The 19,235-nt window shown below is 38.6% G+C and overlaps 1 protein-coding gene across 1 annotated transcript in view; it reads left to right on the plus strand.

Annotated features, from left to right (window-relative positions):
- Nucleotides 1-19,235, plus strand: part of SORCS2 (sortilin related VPS10 domain containing receptor 2) — a 548,577-nt gene that overhangs the window by 182,478 nt on the left and 346,864 nt on the right. Inside the window, exon 3 of the mRNA XM_039728870.1 lies at nucleotides 2,450-2,517. Coding sequence (XP_039584804.1) covers nucleotides 2,450-2,517 — 68 coding nt within the window. The remainder of the gene's footprint in view (nucleotides 1-2,449; nucleotides 2,518-19,235) is intronic.

The raw sequence follows: 19,235 nt of genomic DNA on the forward strand, positions 1-19,235 counted from the left end.
TCAGATACTGGGATGAAATCCACTGACAAAGTTGACATGATGGTCAGCACTTCAGCAACTTCATTCTTGTTAAGTTGTGATAGGAATCTGCTACTGTTGTTTGAGAGTTCAAAGATGGCTTCTTATGGCTTTGTTTTTTCCTAAGTCATTCTCTCCACTTCCAAAGTGCAAAATAAGCTATTTAAATTTTTACAAGAATTTACCACTCAGATTGGGAAGTACTGACATCTATTTTTCAGATCTCTGGCTCAGTTTAAAGCACCAGTCCTGCAGCATCAAGATGATGTTTTACTGCCTATGGCTGCTCCCCACTGCAGTTTGCAGTTACCTGAAAGCCAGTCAGTTGAAGTGTGTGGAACAGCAGTGGCTTTCTGGCTGGGTGTGTGCATGCCCAGATGAACTGCAGCTAGCCAGCAGTACCATGAGCCTGGCAGTCTTTAACACTCCTGACAGGTGCTGAGTTACAGAAATGGCCTTTCTGGAAGGTTTTTTGTTGGAGCATCCATATAGGTTATGCTCAAAGCAGGTAGACTGAGGGCAACCCAACAGGATTTTCTGTGTGTGGTTTTAATCTGTTTAATTCAGGAATGAAATATTGGGCAGGAACTGTGGCAGGATAGCTCCAACACATGTTGCTGAAAATTATCTGGATTTTCAAATTTCTAATTCTGGGAGGTACAGGGATAAAGAAAGTTGGTTCACCAAGTCAGGATTCAGCCTCCATTTCTGCAAAAATGGAAGGAAAGAAAGTATGATCTCTTGTATTTTTAGGTTTTTTTCTTTTTTTTTTTTTAAATTTAACGTACCAAGTACACATTCTTGTATCTCTTAAAATAATAAATTCCAGATCAGTTTTTGTGACTTAAGAGGGATTATACTTGTTTGGAAAGGCACAGTCTGAAACTTTTTCCTTAATAATTGGAGCCAATAGATGCTCCCAATAGTGAAGTTACTTTCTTTTTCTTCTTAACTGCAAGCACCAGAAAAAGCTGCAGTTAAGACATTGACGATACAATAAATAGCTGACCTGGTAGAACGTGCTTGGACTGTAGCCAGGAATCTCATCCACAGATACACTTTCCTTTGGGAAATGGTTCTTTCTCTTTGCGTTGTAAGTCTTGTAGTAACCTATTATTTTTTTAAGCCAAACTTTTATTTTTATAAATAATCAAATTCGAAAAAAGTGATCTGGTAGATTGTGACTCTTTTGAGAATAGGAGTGAAAAATTCTTGTGAATTATGGATTGTTTCCACTTTTGCGTATATCAATATACATCAAGGAATATGTGTTGTGAGTTTATTAGGTTTATCTAACCCTGAGTGAGACTGGTATTATACCTCGGTTCTGTAAAACACTGCATTATTTCCATGTGATAACATCAGTCTATAATTCTGTTTTCTCACAATCTCCAGCATACAAAGAGTGCAGTATAAATGTATTATTGGCATATTTAATTATCTGAATTCTCAAAGCAAGTACCTACAGTTGCTGTTTGCTGTAGATTTCACTGCAGAGCAGTGCCAGTTAAATAACAGCTTGCCCCAAACTGGTGGAGACTGGGGTTGACCCCACATTAAAGAAAGCCTCCAGCTGTGCAGGAGACCAGCCTGTTCTGCCCCTCTGGGGTTGCCATGGGCATTGGCTCTAAGAGCCACTAATATGGACTGGCAGCAAGAGGAAGAAACCTGTAAAAGATCCAAACATAGTATTGAGCTTGATACTCTGGTTGTGGACTAGTGCTTTACATTATTTGACCAGTGAATTTGTCACATGTTGAGCAGATGGAAAATAGTTCTCACTGACTCTTTTCATAGGATGAAGATGTTTTGTGGATAAAATCTTCTTGTATATTCTGTTGGCTGTTACTAATGTAGATGAGTAATTTACTGAGCACAGAGCTGGTTCATGAAGGGGAAAAAGTGATTCTTCAAGAAATGAAAAGTGATAGCTATGAAAGTTGCATTGTTCCTTTTGTAAGGAAGGCCAGAGCTCTTTTTTCCTCTGTTTTTTAATCTGGGTAATCAAAGTTAATCACCATTGTTTAACACTTTGGATTAAAAAAATAATTGTGTCTGTATAGTTGCCTCCTAAATTTAAACTAGCCACTAGGCTGGTTTTTCCTAATCAGAAAGTCATAAAGATTGCTTGAAGAATGTCATGTTGTGGTAGTATTTATGTGACAATTCCAACTCCACTGCTTATGTGAAATGGGCAATATTTCACAGTCACCAGGTTTACAGAAAACTTCAAGTGCTGAAATCACTCTTCCCAGAAAGAGAAATGAAAAAGCCAGGCTAAAAAGCAAAACTCTTAAGAATTAAAAATGAGGTGAAATTATGTTCAGATTTTTAGAAGCCTCACTTTTATTTTTCCCAAAATCATGCTGCCCATTTCTGTTTCTTATATCAGTTTACATATTTAAATCTATTTATTCTCATTTTCTTTTAGGTGATCCTGATCCTTACCAAGTATTATCATACTGACATGGGGAAAGTTCTGGAGAGCTCTTTGTGGAGGTAAGTCCTCTGCTTTTTCTATAGCCTTCCCTCCTGCTGTTCTTGAAATAGATCCATCCCTTCCTTTTCCAGACTGCTCCTGGGTTGTGTTGGTAGCTGACTGATGCTACTGTAGTAAGATTATCCAGATTGTTATCAGCTCCTACTCCTTCTCTTCCTTGAATGCATTTCCTGTTGTTGAGTTAGAGTTTGTAATGAGTTTTAACAGTAGAAGCAAAGAATGATGGAGAATATATGGTAACATCTTGATGCTACTTTGCAAGTTGCCATGTTTTTCCTTTTCCTAGAAATTCTGTATCAAACTTAGAAAAAAGTTTGAAATGCTTACTGTGTTGGGATGTGTCCTTTGGGAATTCTTGCTGCTTGAGTAATGTACTGAGGTTAGTAAATAACCCTGCTTTGAAAGTAGTTAGGATTGTCTGGATGAAGTATACCGGCAATGTAGGTTATATTGTGTTTTATGACAACTGGGAATAAATACTAATCCAAATAAATTTCTAAACTGATTCTCATTCCCATAACACTTGTGAATTGATACCAATATGCTTGTTGCCTGTGTGTGCACAAATTGCATGAAATTTTCCACAACAAATTTTTGCTAGACCTATCATGTGCATTTGAAAAGCTGAAGTATTTCACTATTATCAATAAATGTGATACTGCACCAGTATTTGCCCTACTACTTTTGCTGGTTAGCTCTAGCAGTAGTAATAAATGACAGCAGAGTTAAACTCAAATGTAGCTCATAAGATTTGGGTCTAGAAACAAATAGTTTTTCTAAAATCTCATGGCTTAGGTACTTACAAACTTCATGCTGTCCCAAGAGCTTTTATGGGGACTAGGCCTTCAGCTGTGGGTGTAAGGACCTTTACAGAGATAATCCAAGAAAAGGACTGGATAAGGGAATAGGGAGCGGGAAAAGTCTGTTTCCAGGACATGCTGCAAAACAGGCTTGTTACTTATTTTGAACTGTGTGGGTTTTTTCAGTGACAGTGCTTCTGCAGTAGTGTCTGAATAGTGGCCAGTCTGGCCAGGGCCAGTGGTCCATGCAGAATAAGGGTATTTCTAGAAATTTCTACTCATAAGAAGGAGGTATTCAGGAGAGAGTAAGATCAAATGGAGACTGCTTAGCATTGGCTCAAGAGTGTCCTTTTTAGGGCTATGACAGTTCATTTGTAGCTATCCTTTAAACTTACAAGACACAAAATTTATTGCACATTTGTTTCTGTTTTAATTTTTGTCCAACATCTTGTGCAAATAAGACAACCAAATGACAGTTTGGATACTCCCAACTGCGTAAGCACACACTGCTTTCCTGTAATTTGTCAGTGGCCCATACAACATATGCAATATATTTCAAGTTTTCCAATTCATACTTCAGAGTATCTATCATAGTCTTTTAAGCATTTTCAGTTGGATTCTTCAAAATAAACTCTTTGGTCTTTTAAAATAAACATAAACCAGGCTTCAGATAATGTTTCTTTCTTTGGAGAACATAAACACTTAAAACAAGGTCATCCAGACCTTGCTGACAGCTGGTGTAAAGAACTGGTGTGAACTGCATTCAAATAAAATTGATACTAGCGTGCATCATCTGGAAATCGTGCCTTTTTACTTACAAGAAACAGATGTACCAGATGCTTTGGTACTGGCACAGGTCAGGTCCTGCTCCAAGGGCTGGGCACAGATGTCCCCAGGGCTCTCAGTGGTGTCAGGCTTTGGGGATGTGCTGGGTGCCCATTGCTCCACTTTAATGCAGCAGGGATGGGGCCTTGGGGGACTCTCGTATGTCTTACAATTTCACAGGGCACAGCCCCAGGGTATGGGCATCAGGGTGCCTTGGCTGTCCACTTTGTCAAGAGAGCCCCTGGGAGCTCACTCCTTGATGTGATGATGCCAGAACCTGCTGAGCCAGGGGTGGGGATGGAGACTGGGGCTTGTTGACCAGACAGGCTGGATGGGTTCTGAGTCACCTGCTCTAGTGGAAGTCTCCCTGCCCACGGCAGTGGTGGTGGAACTAGATGGTCTTTCCAAAAGAAGTGAGTGCTTAAGATGAGCACTTGGGCCAGGGGTTATTACTGATCCATGCCTGGATATGTTCTGGGCTCACCTCCTTCCTCCACCTCTGCCCTCTGTGATGCGGAAGACACACACAGTTGTCAAACTGGAAGAGTTACTAAGTGCTTGGATCTAGACAAGTGCAAAACAGACCAGCTATTGCAAAAGTATCAAATAGTGCCCTCTCTGTCGAGATGTAACTCGCTATTTGTACTAAATAAATGAAAGAAGCTGAAGTCCCTTTACAGCCAAGGGACTTGTGTGTTTCTGCCTGTGTAAAATGGTTGGAGCTTCACCAGTTTTCACCCACATTTGCTGGTGGAGCTGCGGTGTATTCACGTTGGCAGCCTGCCCAGAATGAATAGTGCATATATTTTCACCTTTTTTGTTTAATTCCCTTTTACTTTCTTCTTACTTGTATCAAACGAATATGATGTAAAACAGGTGTGAAAAATGATACAAGGGTTTTTTTTGTTAGCAAAGAAATGCAATTAATCTGTTTCTGTGCCCTAGTGGTAACAGACCCTCTCCAGTTTTTCCTGAATTGGCCCAATGTTTTTGTTCCTATCTTGCCTGGCTAGATAATACCAGAAATCCTATCGTCTAAGTCATTATGTGGCTTAGTCACTGAGTGAAAATAAACTAGTTTTATAAACTGATTAATTCTGATTAGGGTATTTTTTTAATGTTAATATCCCAATTTCTCTTTCTGGTCAGTTAATATTAACCTACCTTGGTGTTTATCAGTTACTTTGTTCCTTGAAACTGCGTCTTTCATCTTCTAAAACATATTTCCACTTCATCTCTTTCCTTTTCTCCCATCACTCAAAAGAATTTTTTCCCCTTGTTTAGTGGAACAAAGAATGAGAAAAGATGGTCTAGTGATCCTTCTTTGTTCTTACTGACCTTGGAGCTACAGTCAGTTTTAAGAGTGATGCAAATGGTGGTGAAAAGCACCAGTCAGAGGTACATGTCTAGGTGGGGGAACTCTATGTGAAAAAGATGTGTGGGTGGATCTTGATGATGCATTTTCGTACCTCTGCAGAGCATTGTCAATTTGTGTAGGTAACTTATGTCTGCCCACATAAGTCAGGTTACAGGCTTGGGAGACCTAAATTTCAATTACCTTAGAATTATTTTATTGTTGAATAAATAGGAAAAATAGTGCTGTGTAATGGAATTCTTAACAAGGTTTTTACTCGTAACAGCCATGTCTGGTTGCACTGAAGAGGTGGAGACAAAATCCTGATGGAAGTATGCAGTTAAAAAATACCAGACTGTGCTTCTTTAGTCAGCTATTTCTGATGCTCTCCTAATTTCCTTATTAAGTAATTGTCAAGGTGTAAATTGTATAATTATTTTACTCAAAATTAGGTAGGGAAATAAATAGAGATAACTTTAGTTACCTCTTGAATACAAACTAAAATAACTTTTTGAGAAGGAACAGAGGGTTGTTTTCAGGCCTACTTGTAGAGTTTCCAAAGTGTGGTACATATTGGGAACACAGGTTGGTTGTCATGTTAGAGCTCATTAGCATAATGAAAAAACTGAGAATTCAAATACTAAAATTATTGCAACAAGTTGTGCATACATAGAAGATACTTTACATACTAGAGCTGTTCATGTCAGAGTTCACACATATTTATCCAGCATAGTTACAGTATGAAGGAGCTGAAACCAACTGACCATTTAGGTTGAATGTATGTTTCCATATCCTTTATGGACCCATTTGTGCACAAATACGTAGGTGCACATATTTTACAACCTCAGGTAACTGCTTGCATCTGTTGATTGCCTGCAACTTTAGATATAAATATTAAATTTTACGATGAAATAATTTAATTTGAATTAGTAACCACTATGAAATTAATGATAATACTTATCTGAGTTAATTATTCCTAATAATATTGGAAATATAGATTATTATTATTATTCAATTTTATACATGGAACAACTGAGATGGTAATATTGCTGGAGGTTATGCAATGGTGACTCAGCACTATATGACCATGGAATTACCTTCCAACCCTGTGCTTAGACTGGCTCAGAGTCCTGTTACTTACGGTAAGTGTGCAGCCTTCCCTTTCTTAGCTTGATCTAAGCAATAAATAATAGATGCTGCTGATGATTGCTAATAACGTTTTGATTGCATATTATCATGCTGTAATGATAGAGCAATGCTAAAGTGGCTTGCTGTGTAATTGCCATTGTTCCCAATGGCATCCCCATGTTGTTACTTCTTCACCACAGCAAAACAAACGGCATCCCTTGATGTTAACTGCACTGTTGGATCCTCTTAGCTTTGCCTGCTGAATGCTAGGTAGCCCTAGATGAATGCTAGGTAGCCCTGTTTTCAGAGGTGTTGGGTTGTTTTGCCCCATGTTATCACTAAAGAAATACTAAATGAAGAAACAGACTTTCCCACCTCCTTAAATATTTTTGTATATCCCAGCTGAGCTTTCTGGGACTCCTCACTCCAAAAGCAGCTTGAGGGGGAAGAAAAGTCGAAGTGCTGTGGGAGGTTGAAAGTCTGGATCAGTGGCTGGGCAGGTAGAGGTGAGAACAGTCTGGAGCCTCACAGACAGCATCGTGCTTGCCAAATCCCAAGGAGCCAGGAATATCCTGGCTGTGGTGGCACAGCTCTTTCTGTCTGCACCCACGACAAGCCACCTATTCAAGGACAAGGCTCACTTGTGCAAGCCTGCTGGCCATCAGGAACGATTGGAGCACAGTGACTGCAGGGGGCTTTGGGCATTTACAGAGTGCAGACCTACACTAAAGCAAAAACCCAGACTACAAAGAGCTGGAGATTCTTTTAAGGTGGATACAGAGAACAGCATACAGCTCAGGAAAGTAAAATTTCCAGATGGCTCACAGAATGTGTGAAAATGAATATGGACATTTGTTTCCAAAATCTTTGGACTTGTAGGTGAAACTCATTTCAGCTGTTTCCTGAAATTAATTTAAAAAGGAAAACAAAAACCCCCAATATAGAGTTCAGTGCCCCACTGAAATTTTTGGTATGAAGTACTTTTTTAATAAATGAGCAACTGTATTCTGCAACAACTTGCACTTCCAGATGGCCTTATATTGTGGCTCTGCTTTAAAAAGTGACTTTGTAGAAATGGCCCCAAGGGATAGAGTTATTGAGTCTGTGATTTTCATATCAAATTTTCTCCTTCCAAGTTAAAAAAGAAAAAGAAATGGCTTTCTAATTATTAGCCCAATGAACTCAGCTTGGGGTCTAATGTCTAGCTGTGCTTTCTCTAGCTAATGCATCATCATGAGTAATGCAAGTTCTGCAATCAAAATAGAGTGTCCTCAATTATACCTGTGCAGCTCTTCTGTGCTCATATTATATCCTTATTTACACCTGTTCCACTGAACAAAGGTTTTGGGCAGCATTGAAGAGGCAGTCTTAGAATTTTCTTTCTCTTACTGAACAACAGATTTTTTATGCTCTTTGATCATATTTCCATGTTGATGTAATAGTATTACAAAGACTTTCATTGTCTTTGCTGCAACTTGCATTGTCTTGCTAATACTCAACAGTGTGTCATTATGAGTTGAATTGTGCAGGAAAATCTTTATTTTAAATTTATTTTGGAAATTTAAAATGTGCTGTAAAACCATAGTGAAAAAGTGGATGTAGTGGGTTTCAGCAATTCAGCAATGGTTTACTGTGGGTATCAGGAGGAAAAATATGTAGAAGGTAAAGAAAATTAAATGAACATATCTTGACAAACCTTGGAATGTGCAAGGTATTGAAGAGGCGATTATTGATGTTTTTAATGGGTAGTGGAATTGATTTAGGAGCACAGAGGGTGCTGCTGGTGCCATGTGTGCTCTAAGGGACACATGACCTACCATTGACTTTCTGAGCCCAAGGTGCACAATGGGTTGGCAGTAACCTCCTTGGTACCTTGGTGTTCCACTCATCCTGCCATGTTTTGGCTGGAGCTTTTGGCCATTCAACAGAGGAATGAAATTTGGCTGTGGATATTTGGGACTGTTCTCTGAGTTGTGACCTGTAGAGTCCTCTGAAGGAGATGTCTTTTAAAGGCTTTCCAGTGCATGGGATTTAGCTGAAGGAGGTACTTTTTGGTTTGTGTTGCCATATTAACATTTAAAGATTATTTTGATGTCTTTATATGTATAAAGGTCCAAACTGAAGAAAATATATCCTACAAGCAAGTAAAAACTACCAAATAAGTCTATCCAAATTTCTTTACTGAATATCTGTTGGTTACAGATGAGAGTGCTATGTCACAACTACTTTTCCATGTGTTCAAGAACTTGGAATGATGATGATGATGATTTTGAATATTAACACATTTCTGCACTAGCTTGTGATCACATTGAGAATATATCTGACATGCAAATTAAGATCCAGTTAGAAAGCTGTGATTTATGTAGTTAGGAAAGGGCTCTTGCAGTACACTTGTGCTTATTGAAGCTGATTGCAGCATGGCTGATGAACATGTTAAATACATCGTGGAGCATGAGAATTTTGCTGCTTTACAGGTGGATTTTTTTTCCCCCCTTAATCCTCCTTCTGGAAAATGAATTAAGTCATTGCAAGATATAACTCATAATGAATGAGTCAATTTATTGGAAAAGAATAACCATTTATTTTAAATGGCTTAAGAATCCTTTTCTCTTGTTTGAGTAACTTGAGCCTAAGTAATAGAATTTCTGATTCCTTTAACTAGTGCAGCAGACTTTGTGGGAATTATAGCACAGATTCTTGTTTTAAGTAGACTCTGTTTGGCCAAGACTGATGTAACAGAATTGATCTTTCCTTCCCAAGACCCATACAGGTTGGTAGCAGAGGAATGCCTAGGAAAGTTGCTTCGCTGGTGTTTCCTCAGTTTTGTCATGGTATTTTATTGAATAAGCCTCCCTACAAGAAATTGTCCTCTTTCTTGCCAGCCTTAGCAGACAGGTTTAAGGTGAGAAAAAGGAAATGCTGTCTTTCTGGCATCCATGGGGCTTGTGATTTTCTTTTGCCCTCCCTTCCTGCATAAAAAAGGGAAGTTTTGCCCATGATCCAGGCTTCTATGTGAGCAAACTGAGAACAGCAATCTTGGAGTTTTTATTGTGGCATGATTCCTCAAAGTTCATATGAAAACAGTTGAGCTTTCAAGTTTTTTGGTAATTGGAAGTGCTTTGCTGCATTGTCATCCATTAACTCCCGCTGTCAGCAGGCTGGCACAGCAGGGCCCATAACCTGGGTCAGAGGGAAGGACACCATCTCTTCCTCTCTGTCTCTCTCTATATCTATATATATGTATCAGTCTTTCCTTTGCCACTCTGCAAAACGAAATAAATGAGAAACCACAATCAAAGCTAGTTTCATTGCTCATTGCATTTTCATGATGATGAATGAGGCATAAAACCTGGGATAGGATATTTTTTGAAACCTTAAAAGGGTGAAGTTATGGTGTCAGGGGGCTTGTGATAAGGTACATGTGACATTCCAATCAGCAGCTAGTGATGCTGCTGGTTCCACCTTCATTCCACCAGCCTATTCTGTGGCCTTTTTTGAGAATCTGCCAATACTCTGCTTTCCTCACTTGGTTTTTTGTTTCTTGGAAATACAGATAATTTGGAGAACTGATTGTGGGATTCCCATCAGTGCTGGGGCTGCATTAATACAAATAACAGGAAGGAGCTGTAATGTTTATGGATGTTTAATATTTGTGTCCTTAAAAGCTTTTGGCTTGAGCCTGAGAAGGACAGGAGTCCATCAGAGAGCACAGACACACCGTGAGACCGTCCTCTAAAAGTTTTTGGCATGAGCCTGAGAAGGACAGGAGTCCATCAGAGAGCACAGACACACCGTGAGACTCACCTGAAAATACCCATATTTTCTCTATGAGACAGCTGATGGCACAGTGCCTTTTCAGAGCTGAATTTTGAAAATACTGTTTTGCAACCCCCTGTTGTATCTCTTAGAGTTGAGCACCTTGTGCACTGCTGAGGTGTGTGGAATGTGAGCAGCTTCACTTGCTTCTGCAGTACATGCAGTCTGCTCCAGAGCATCCACTGTGAACTGATTGCAAATTAATTTGGTTATTGGGACTGAATGAATGAACAGCTGCATGGTTAATTATGCAGAATGGTATAGAAAAATGTAGTGTTAATGTTTTATACCCTCGTTATCTCTGCAGTGTGGAATATATTTTTCAGTGTGAAAATAACAAAGGCAATATTTCCCACATAACTTATTTATTAATATCCTAGTATTGTTAGGCAGCTTTCTCTGCTTTAATTTGGTAAGAATCGGGACAATTAAAAACTCCATACAAGCCAGTTTCTAAAATGTAAATATAATCTTACGTGCTGAAGAATTTGAGGGTGTGGATAGACGACAAAAATGAAATACCTGTTACAGTAAGATTTAAATGTCTTGATTTTTTTTTTTTGTTTTCTGTAATACAGAATGTTAGTTGAGGGCTTTTCCTCCTTCTACCTGCAGCCTCTCATTGAAAAGATGACGTTTGTTTTCTGTAATATAGAAGGGCTTTTCCTCCTTCTACCTGCAGCCTCTCATTGAAAAGATGACTGATAATATGTCAATTAGTCAATTGAATATTTGTTCCAGCTAATTTTTTAAAAAATTAAAAATTAAATATTTGGGGGAGGTTTATGTGTAATTTGAGTTTGTCCCCCTCCTGCTTCTGCTCCCCCTATTTCTCACTGGGTGTATTTTCCTTCTATTGCATATAGAACAGGGATAGCAAGTTACTATGTTTCAACAAATACCTATTCTTGAGCTAACCTTCAAAAAGGATATTTCACTTTTTCACAGATTCTCTCCTAGTGGCCTTTTTTTGCTAGCTGTCACCCTCCCTCTCTCACAGAACTGGTTTGTCTCTTCTGGGCCTGATTGCTTCAGTCCAGACTGGAGAAGCTGATTTTTAGATGAGGAGTGAAGTAAGTTTTGGTATTTTGGCCTAACGCATCAGCTCCAAACCTGTTTTTTTGAGGCTGTTCCAGAGCTGATATCCTTCTGATGGCAGGGCTTTTTTCTCACAGTTGCTTTCATGGACTGTAGATATTTCAGTGACCTGTGAATACATTTTATCCCAACTTTCTATCCTAGGACCTGTAATTGGTATTTGGGGCAATACTGCTTATCACCTATTTGCTGAAAAGCATCTGTGTGAGTAAAAAATGGGGTTTTTTTCAAATCTGGTATGTACTTTCTTTACCAAATGGATATAATTTTTGTTGAGGAGTGTGCATGCAGCTCAAATTACGCCCCTTGATAAAAAGACATTACAGTATCTATGAAATACAACCACCCCTGGGCAAAAGCTAGGAAAACAAGTAAAACATGTTTTCTTAATATAAAAAAACCAACTTAACAATTGGGTTGAAAAGCATCTATGTCATTCAGCCTTTTGGTAGTCTGGCTTCCAAGCTGTCCTTTCTGGCAGGAAGGGGATGTATGCTTCTGCTTTCTGTATGATTTAGAATAGTTTTCTGTAATGCTGATCTTTCCTTAGGATTGTTGGCTGTTCTGAAGACTTCAAAGTAAAATTATTTTAAATTTTACTCTCCTCCAAGAATTTGGAAACTTATCATTGTTTTATCTTAATTCTTACCATATGCTGTCCAGTTCCTAATTTTGCAACGTCTCTTTGGGATAGAATGGAAAAATCAAGCTGTTCTGAAATATGCTGACTACAGTTTGAGATTTCTCTCCCTTTACCCTTCTCCTTTGCAGCTTCTATGCTAAATACTGGCCTCTCAGGTTTCATTAATTTTTAATTTTCTTCAGCATGACAGGTAGAATTAGAAAAATAACAGTATTTTACTTTTTATCCCCATTTAAAAATATTTGGAAGCCAGATATACACGTGATGGAGTTTTGTATATATGATGATTTCAGGTGCATAATACTTAAACTCTTGGTGCTATTTTGGTGCAGCTTTCAGTATAATTCAGACTTCTCCGTGCTAGTGGGGAGGATGCACCAGTAAAAGATTAAACCTCTGTACTGTGGAAGTGCAGCACATTCTGGCACAGTGTGGAAGTCTAGAGTGAAAACTCCCATGCCTCAACTTTCCATGTGGCCTCAGATGAATATATTAATCTCTTGGTATTCCAGAGTGGAAAGCATCCAAGAATCATCTTTAAATAAAATTGAAGAAGGAAGTAAAGTTAATTATGTAAAGACCAGAAAAATGTGTTACAAATATGCTTCATAAAACACCATGCCCTATCACAGCATTATCTTAACAGGTCCAGTTAGAGGAGATCTCTTAATATGCCCCGGTATGTGAAAAGCAGGATTGGTGTTCCAAGTTTTTCAAAGCAATTATAGGACTTAGCTTCTCAAAAGGCTTGTAAAAATTTGTAAGGTACATCAATAAATAAATATGAGTGAATATTGAAATATAAAATTATATTTGATTTCCATGCTAACTGGAAGTCTTGGTAGGTATGTGAAAAGCAGGATTGGAGTTCCAAGGTTTTCAAAGCGATAATAAGACTTAGCTTCTCAAAAGGTTTGCTTACCTAATTTGTAAGGTACATCAATAAATAAATGAAAGTGAGTATTGAAATATAAAATTATATTTGATTTCCATGCTAACTGGAAGTCTTGGTACATCCAAATGCTTGAGTCCTTATAATTTTTTTTTTTAAATTCATCTTTGGAATAGATACACAGTGCTGTTATTATAATAAAGATCATTATTTATTTTTTCTTTAGCATGTTTGTTATGGCTGGGAATAGGACATAAGTTTTCTGATACCCAGTTGGTCACTTACATCACTGTTTTACTGGCAAGTTTCTACTGTTTTGCATCCATGCAGAAAATGATTTGGTTGCAAGAGAGCACAATGGACATCAAGTGCAACCCCTGCTCAAAGCAGGAGTTGCTGCAGAAGTTAATCAGGTCAGTCATGGCCTCATCCTGCCTAGTTCTGAAAAATGTCCAGGTCAAAAATCTCACAGCTTTGCTGGGCAATGCTTTGCTGCTGTCATTGTGAGGGGTTATGTCAGCTGGCACTTCCCATCTTGCAGCTTGTGCTTGCCATCTATTCCCTTTTCACTGTCTACTCTGACCCTGTCTTATTTAAAACTTTTCTTTAGATGCTGAGTGAAATGAGATTCTCCATTAGCCTCATTTCCTAGAATGACCTAACCCAGCTCCCTCAGCCATTCCCTGTACATAGTGTGCTCCAGTTCCCAGCATCTTAATGACCCTCCACTGGACTGGCTTCACATTGCTGAAGTGAATCAATCTCTTTCCTCCATGAAGTGACACAGATTTTTTTTATTATTATTAATTTTTATTATTATTTTTTTCCATTCCATTTGCAGGACTGGGATTATCTGTTTTCTGGGAGTTCCTTTCTGCTGCTCTCACAATATAAAACAGACTGTTCTATGGTGAATTGTTTAGAATAGTACCTTATTTATCTGAATGCAAAAATCAGTGTGAAATGCTGAAATCATTAGCAGGGTAAATTCAATTCTTTAGAAATTGCTTAGACACCCAAGTCACTTCATTACCTGTACAGAAAGATAACATTGGTCTGGTTTGCACTGAACCACTCAGTGTAAGAACAGTGGGGATGCCAGCATTAACTTTTTGTCCTCACTTTTGTTATGCACTGTGAATTCTTGATAGGTTTTGATTTAGTTGCTGGTACATTATTTATGACATCTCTTGGCTGCAGCTGCTGTAATCCACAAACCAAAGCCAAGCCTATTATTTCTAGTAATAGAATTGTATTTTGTTGTAGAGCAACTCCCAGGTAATTAGGCAGGATGTGCTGTAATTGGTTGTAACACAGGCTCTTCTGCATAAAGCTTTAGTCAGACTGAATGGCAGATTAAAGTATTTTTTTTTTCTTTTGAAGATTTGTCTACCACAGGTAAACATTAATGTGACCACAAACATTAGGTTTTGCCAGGAAAGGAAGGAGAATTTTAGGTTTAATGATCCTTCCCTTGGAAAAGTGTTCTTTCAAGTGAGAATTTTGAAAAGTTCAAAGCAGATTTTTTGAGAGTGTTTGGGATGTAGGTAAATCTGAAGTCTTATTCAAAGAGTGGATTTCATACGGCAGTTTTTATTGCTACTGGATTTGGGTTTTGGTCAATTTTGAATGCTCTTTAGCTTGACCTATGCTTTTGTGTATGTATATTGTTAATTGACAGTGCTTCAAGGGTCAATGTAGACACCTGAAATCTCCGGAGTAAAATCCGCTTTAAAAGGCGGTGATAGGCTGATAAGTAATTGTAAGAGGTGCAGTTTGGTGGATTTCTTGTGTCTTGGCATCTTTCCAGCAAAGCTGGATTCTTTTGTGGACTATGTGATGAATTCAAGTTAACTGGAAATAATTCAAAGAAATGAAATGAAATTCAACATTAACTTTGAAAGTCTAAATATATAGTAGCCACCCCAGAGCCTTTGAGAAGCTGATGGATTTGCTTCAATTTATGTAGCAAATAGTGAAACAGTCTTTGTCATGAGGACATTCAGAACAGGGGATGGAAAACACAAGGGAGTCAGGTTGTGTTCGTTCTGTTGAAAGTTGTTCCCTTGAACATGTTGTTTTGCTATAGTGTTTTGTTAGGAGAGAAATGAAAGAACAAAGGGTCAAAACTTTTATGTGTTATGATTCTGTCTCTTTTTGAATCTATATGTTCCATTTGGCTGGTTAATGGGGAATGGTTTTTATGAAAAGCTCTAGTCTGTTCTCTTGTGGGTAGTGAAGCAAAGTGAATGACTGTGTTACACATTACAAAGAAAATGTTGGGATGACACTGAGGCAGAGCCTGGACCACACAGGGTTTGTTCCAGTTTTCCTTTTGGAACTCCACATTGTATTATAAATGCACAGTTTAATTTTCCTTTGCACTCTGTCTGTAAAATTCCCATGAGAAGTAGCAGCTGTTGGTGCTGCTGTGCATGCAGTGAGCAGGATTTCCCCTTCAGCAAGTCACAGGTTGATTACTGGAAAACAGCCACTTCAGAAGAAGTGAACTGTGTGGTCTTACCCTTGGGGCCAAGCTAACCTGTGTGGCCTTCCATCTTCTCTCCTGGAAAATAAACTGTGTTTAGGGTACAAATGCATGGGGGACATGTGAATAAAGTGGCTGAATTGGCCACAAAGCACTCCAGCATCTTTGGAAGCACTGGGGCTCTATTGATTTGTAGGGGTTAGAAGTCAGGGCCTAAAATTGTACCAATTGTGGATTCTTTAGACTGAACATCTGTGCAATGCATTTCTTATGCTATTTCTTCTGGAAGCAGTAATCATCTATTCCCTTTCCTTTTTCCCTCTGCTTGGGGATCTCTGAGGAGGCATTTTTTGGATCACTGGAGTATATGTTCCACAGATGAAGTCCTGCAGCAGAAAAAGGGTTAAACTCGAGCTCAACAGCAGGAATTTTCTCATCTTGACAGTTTGCTCAGCAATTTTGTTTTTTGCATCATAAAGAATTTTCAACTAGGCAGAAATTGGGTGATTTTCCTTGGGGTGGGAGAAAGGCAATATTGAATATGTATAGGTTAGGTTAATCTGAGTAAAAACTGTAGACTTGAAAGGCCTTGGGCTTCCTTTATGCATCTGACAATGATTACATCAGTCTGGACCTCAAAATGGAGAGAAATGGTGTGTTAGAACCAAGTCGGCTGATCCCCTTATTCTCATCTCCCTGATCTATTTATTCATTGCTCTGTCTCAAGCAAGGATCTTTGTTGAGCCTCACACCTTATTACTCATTTTGTCACTTAGTGTAATGGGCAGAAGGAGGCACACTGGAGGCCAAGTGGCTTGAGTAGATTCTTGGCTCCTGGTGTCCTTCTGCATTTGATAGCAAATGGCAAGAGTCCCAGTGTTGAACTGAGTCACTCTTCCCCATTAAGTTAACCAGGCTTAACTCAGTCCTACCTGGACAGCTGAATGGCAGCAGGACAGCCAGCTGCAGAAAGGCAATGGTTTCTTTCAGTTTGCTCAAGACACCTCAGCTTTGCTCCATATTGGAAACAAACAATGGATCAGTCTTACCTCTGCTGAAAGATGTGAATATCCAAACGTAAGTGTATAATACTGATTGCCTCCAGTTGTGTGGGGCCACTGCTCAGAATTTGGTCAGTGGTAGGGTGCACATGAGGTGTGGCTTCTGGTGGTCTCATTTTATTTTCAAATCATCATGTGACTCACCAAGAGTATTGTAAGACTCACCAAAGCTGTTAGCATGTGTGTCAAATTGGGCACTGTCCTTGCTCACGTGCTAAATAAATTAGCTAAACACTTCTATAAATGACAAGTACATCAGGGCATGTAGCAAAATGGCAATAGAGTCATGGGAGCTTTTGGAAGCTGGAGACAATGGCCTGATGTGAGGGATGCACAGCCTTCAGATGTTCAGCTTATCAAAGGGAAGTCAAGGGCTGTTTAAATCTAAGGTTCAATTTACAGGAGGGTTTGCTGTTTGCTCTGTTCAACGCTTGGTGACCCTTGCTGTAGCCAGCAGGCTTCAGGGAAGTGATGAATGTATCTATTAATTTGTTTTCTCTTTCTGATATTCCCCATTTTACCTGGTTTGACTATAAATGCCGTTCTGACTTCTTGCTCCAAATCCAGATTTCTCTGTAAATTATTTTTTGCGAGCTTCTTTTAAAAAGAAAGGGAGGTATAACTGCCTAGTTGGATGAGTATGTTCATTCTCCAGTTGTTTTACTACAGGTCAGGTGAAGGGAAGGTTGGTCAAAGAGTAGTAAGGTAAGTAAGAAAATAAGTGTGTGGACATTATCACAGTTCTTTACAAAAAGCTTTATAACATTCTGACTTGTCAAGAATGTTTTTTTTTTAAAAAACGTTAACTTAGTTTATAAATTTTATCCCATTTATAAATTAATAGTACATAACACAAACTGTGCATTGGGAAAGTTGGTAATCTCCATCTGATTGCTCACAGCCAAGTTCCTAAAGTGGTCAGAAGCCCCAAGAGTGTCAATGATGATTTATGTTCCAGTAGAGAGCTGCTGCAGAAGCACCAGGAAACTGATACAAATGCAGCTGTGAAATATGCTCTTCTCTCGGGATGTGGATGATTCAGACTGGAGCTTTGGCCATCGGCAAAATGTTCAGTTTTATCTTATTAAATGTTTAGTGTCATAAATTTAATATGAAATTGAAACTGTGAAATGTTGTTAGTCAAGTCTTTTAAAGACTGTGTGAAGTCAGAAGGCATCCTTACCTTTGTGCAATAGGTTAAGTTTTGAAACTGTGAAATGTTGTTAGTCAGTTCTTTTAAAGACTGTGTGAAGTCAGAAGGCATCCTTACCTCTGTTTGTGCAATAGGGAGGGAGGGAGGCATCCAGACTCGTGCCTGGGTGTCCACTGAGAGCCTGATTAACTTGAGTGTCTTAGCAAAGTGTGGTGTGTACAGACCAGGGCTGTGTGCCTTTGGGTACCTGTGCACTCTCAGGCTTGTGCATTTCCTTCTGAGAGCAGAGGCAAGGACATTATTCCTGTTTTCTTTACACCTCATCCATGTATCCTGTCATTTTGAATGGGAAAGGTTTCTCCAGTGAGCATCAATTAAAAGGAAACAAGGTGGTTCAGATTGAAATGTTATCAGCAAAAGCTTCATGGATGAAAACATTAAATAAGTGAATCTTTTGTGTGTCTTCTGTGTCAGTTCTGCTTAGAGGAACAATTCTGAAAAAGAGACAAAATACCCAATGCCTTAGATTGGTAGCATTTAACAATTAGAAATACTCAAATTACCCATGTACTCATTAGGAAAAGGGCTCGGTACTCAGAGGGAGACTTGTTAATTTATAGTGTAACTGAATCATGTAAATGAGGGTTTTGTTTAGCCTTAAATGGAGATGTTATGCAATGGTGTCAGACAGCTTGGATGTGGGGCATTTCACTCACTGAAGATTGTATGGTTTTGGTAGATTTTAATGGTCAATTTGTGTGGCATACATACTGGATAACCAGCCTTGTATAATTTGAAAAATTCTTCTAGTTTTGTTCTGAATTGCTCTGTTAAATTCTGATGGATTTAATATTATTATGATTTAAAATAAATGGGTAGGAAGACAAAAAATAAATCAAGGTGAAATCTCAGCTGGAGAACCTGGTTTTGCAAACCCCTCCTATAAATACCTTGTACATGCAGAGGAAGCTGTTTAGGGGGTTATTGTTTTAGGAACATATTCTCTTTTTTTGCCATTAATTTTTTCCTCCTTTTTTTTTTCCTATCAGATGAGGAGTGAGGGAAAGTGACATTAAACTCATTGAGTATGGTAAGAGTCAGGATGATGTAGTGCAAAGCAGTATTGAAGTTGTTCTCAGGTACAAATTCATCATTTTCTGCCCCACATTCTTTGGTTTGGGATAAGAAGGTTCTTACAAGTCAGTTCTAAGCACCTTTAGAAGGAAGATTAAGAGTAAAAATAGATTCTTCAAATGAACATAGCTTCCATTTATATCCTGGGGAAGTTATATGAAAAGGAGACTCTCTCCCTGGAAAGCTTTTGCAATGTGAGAATTGAATTTAACAAGCTAAGCTTTCCGTGACAATAATTGCACAGCTAAGGTTGATGCAAATTTAATGGCTCTAATCAGATGAGGTGAAAGAAAGCAAATATTAGGTTTATGCTTTAATTTGTGAT

The sequence above is a fragment of the Passer montanus genome, unplaced genomic scaffold (assembly GCF_014805655.1).
Source record: "Passer montanus isolate IOZ18808 unplaced genomic scaffold, ASM1480565v1 scaffold67, whole genome shotgun sequence".
NCBI lineage: Eukaryota > Metazoa > Chordata > Aves > Passeriformes > Passeridae > Passer > Passer montanus.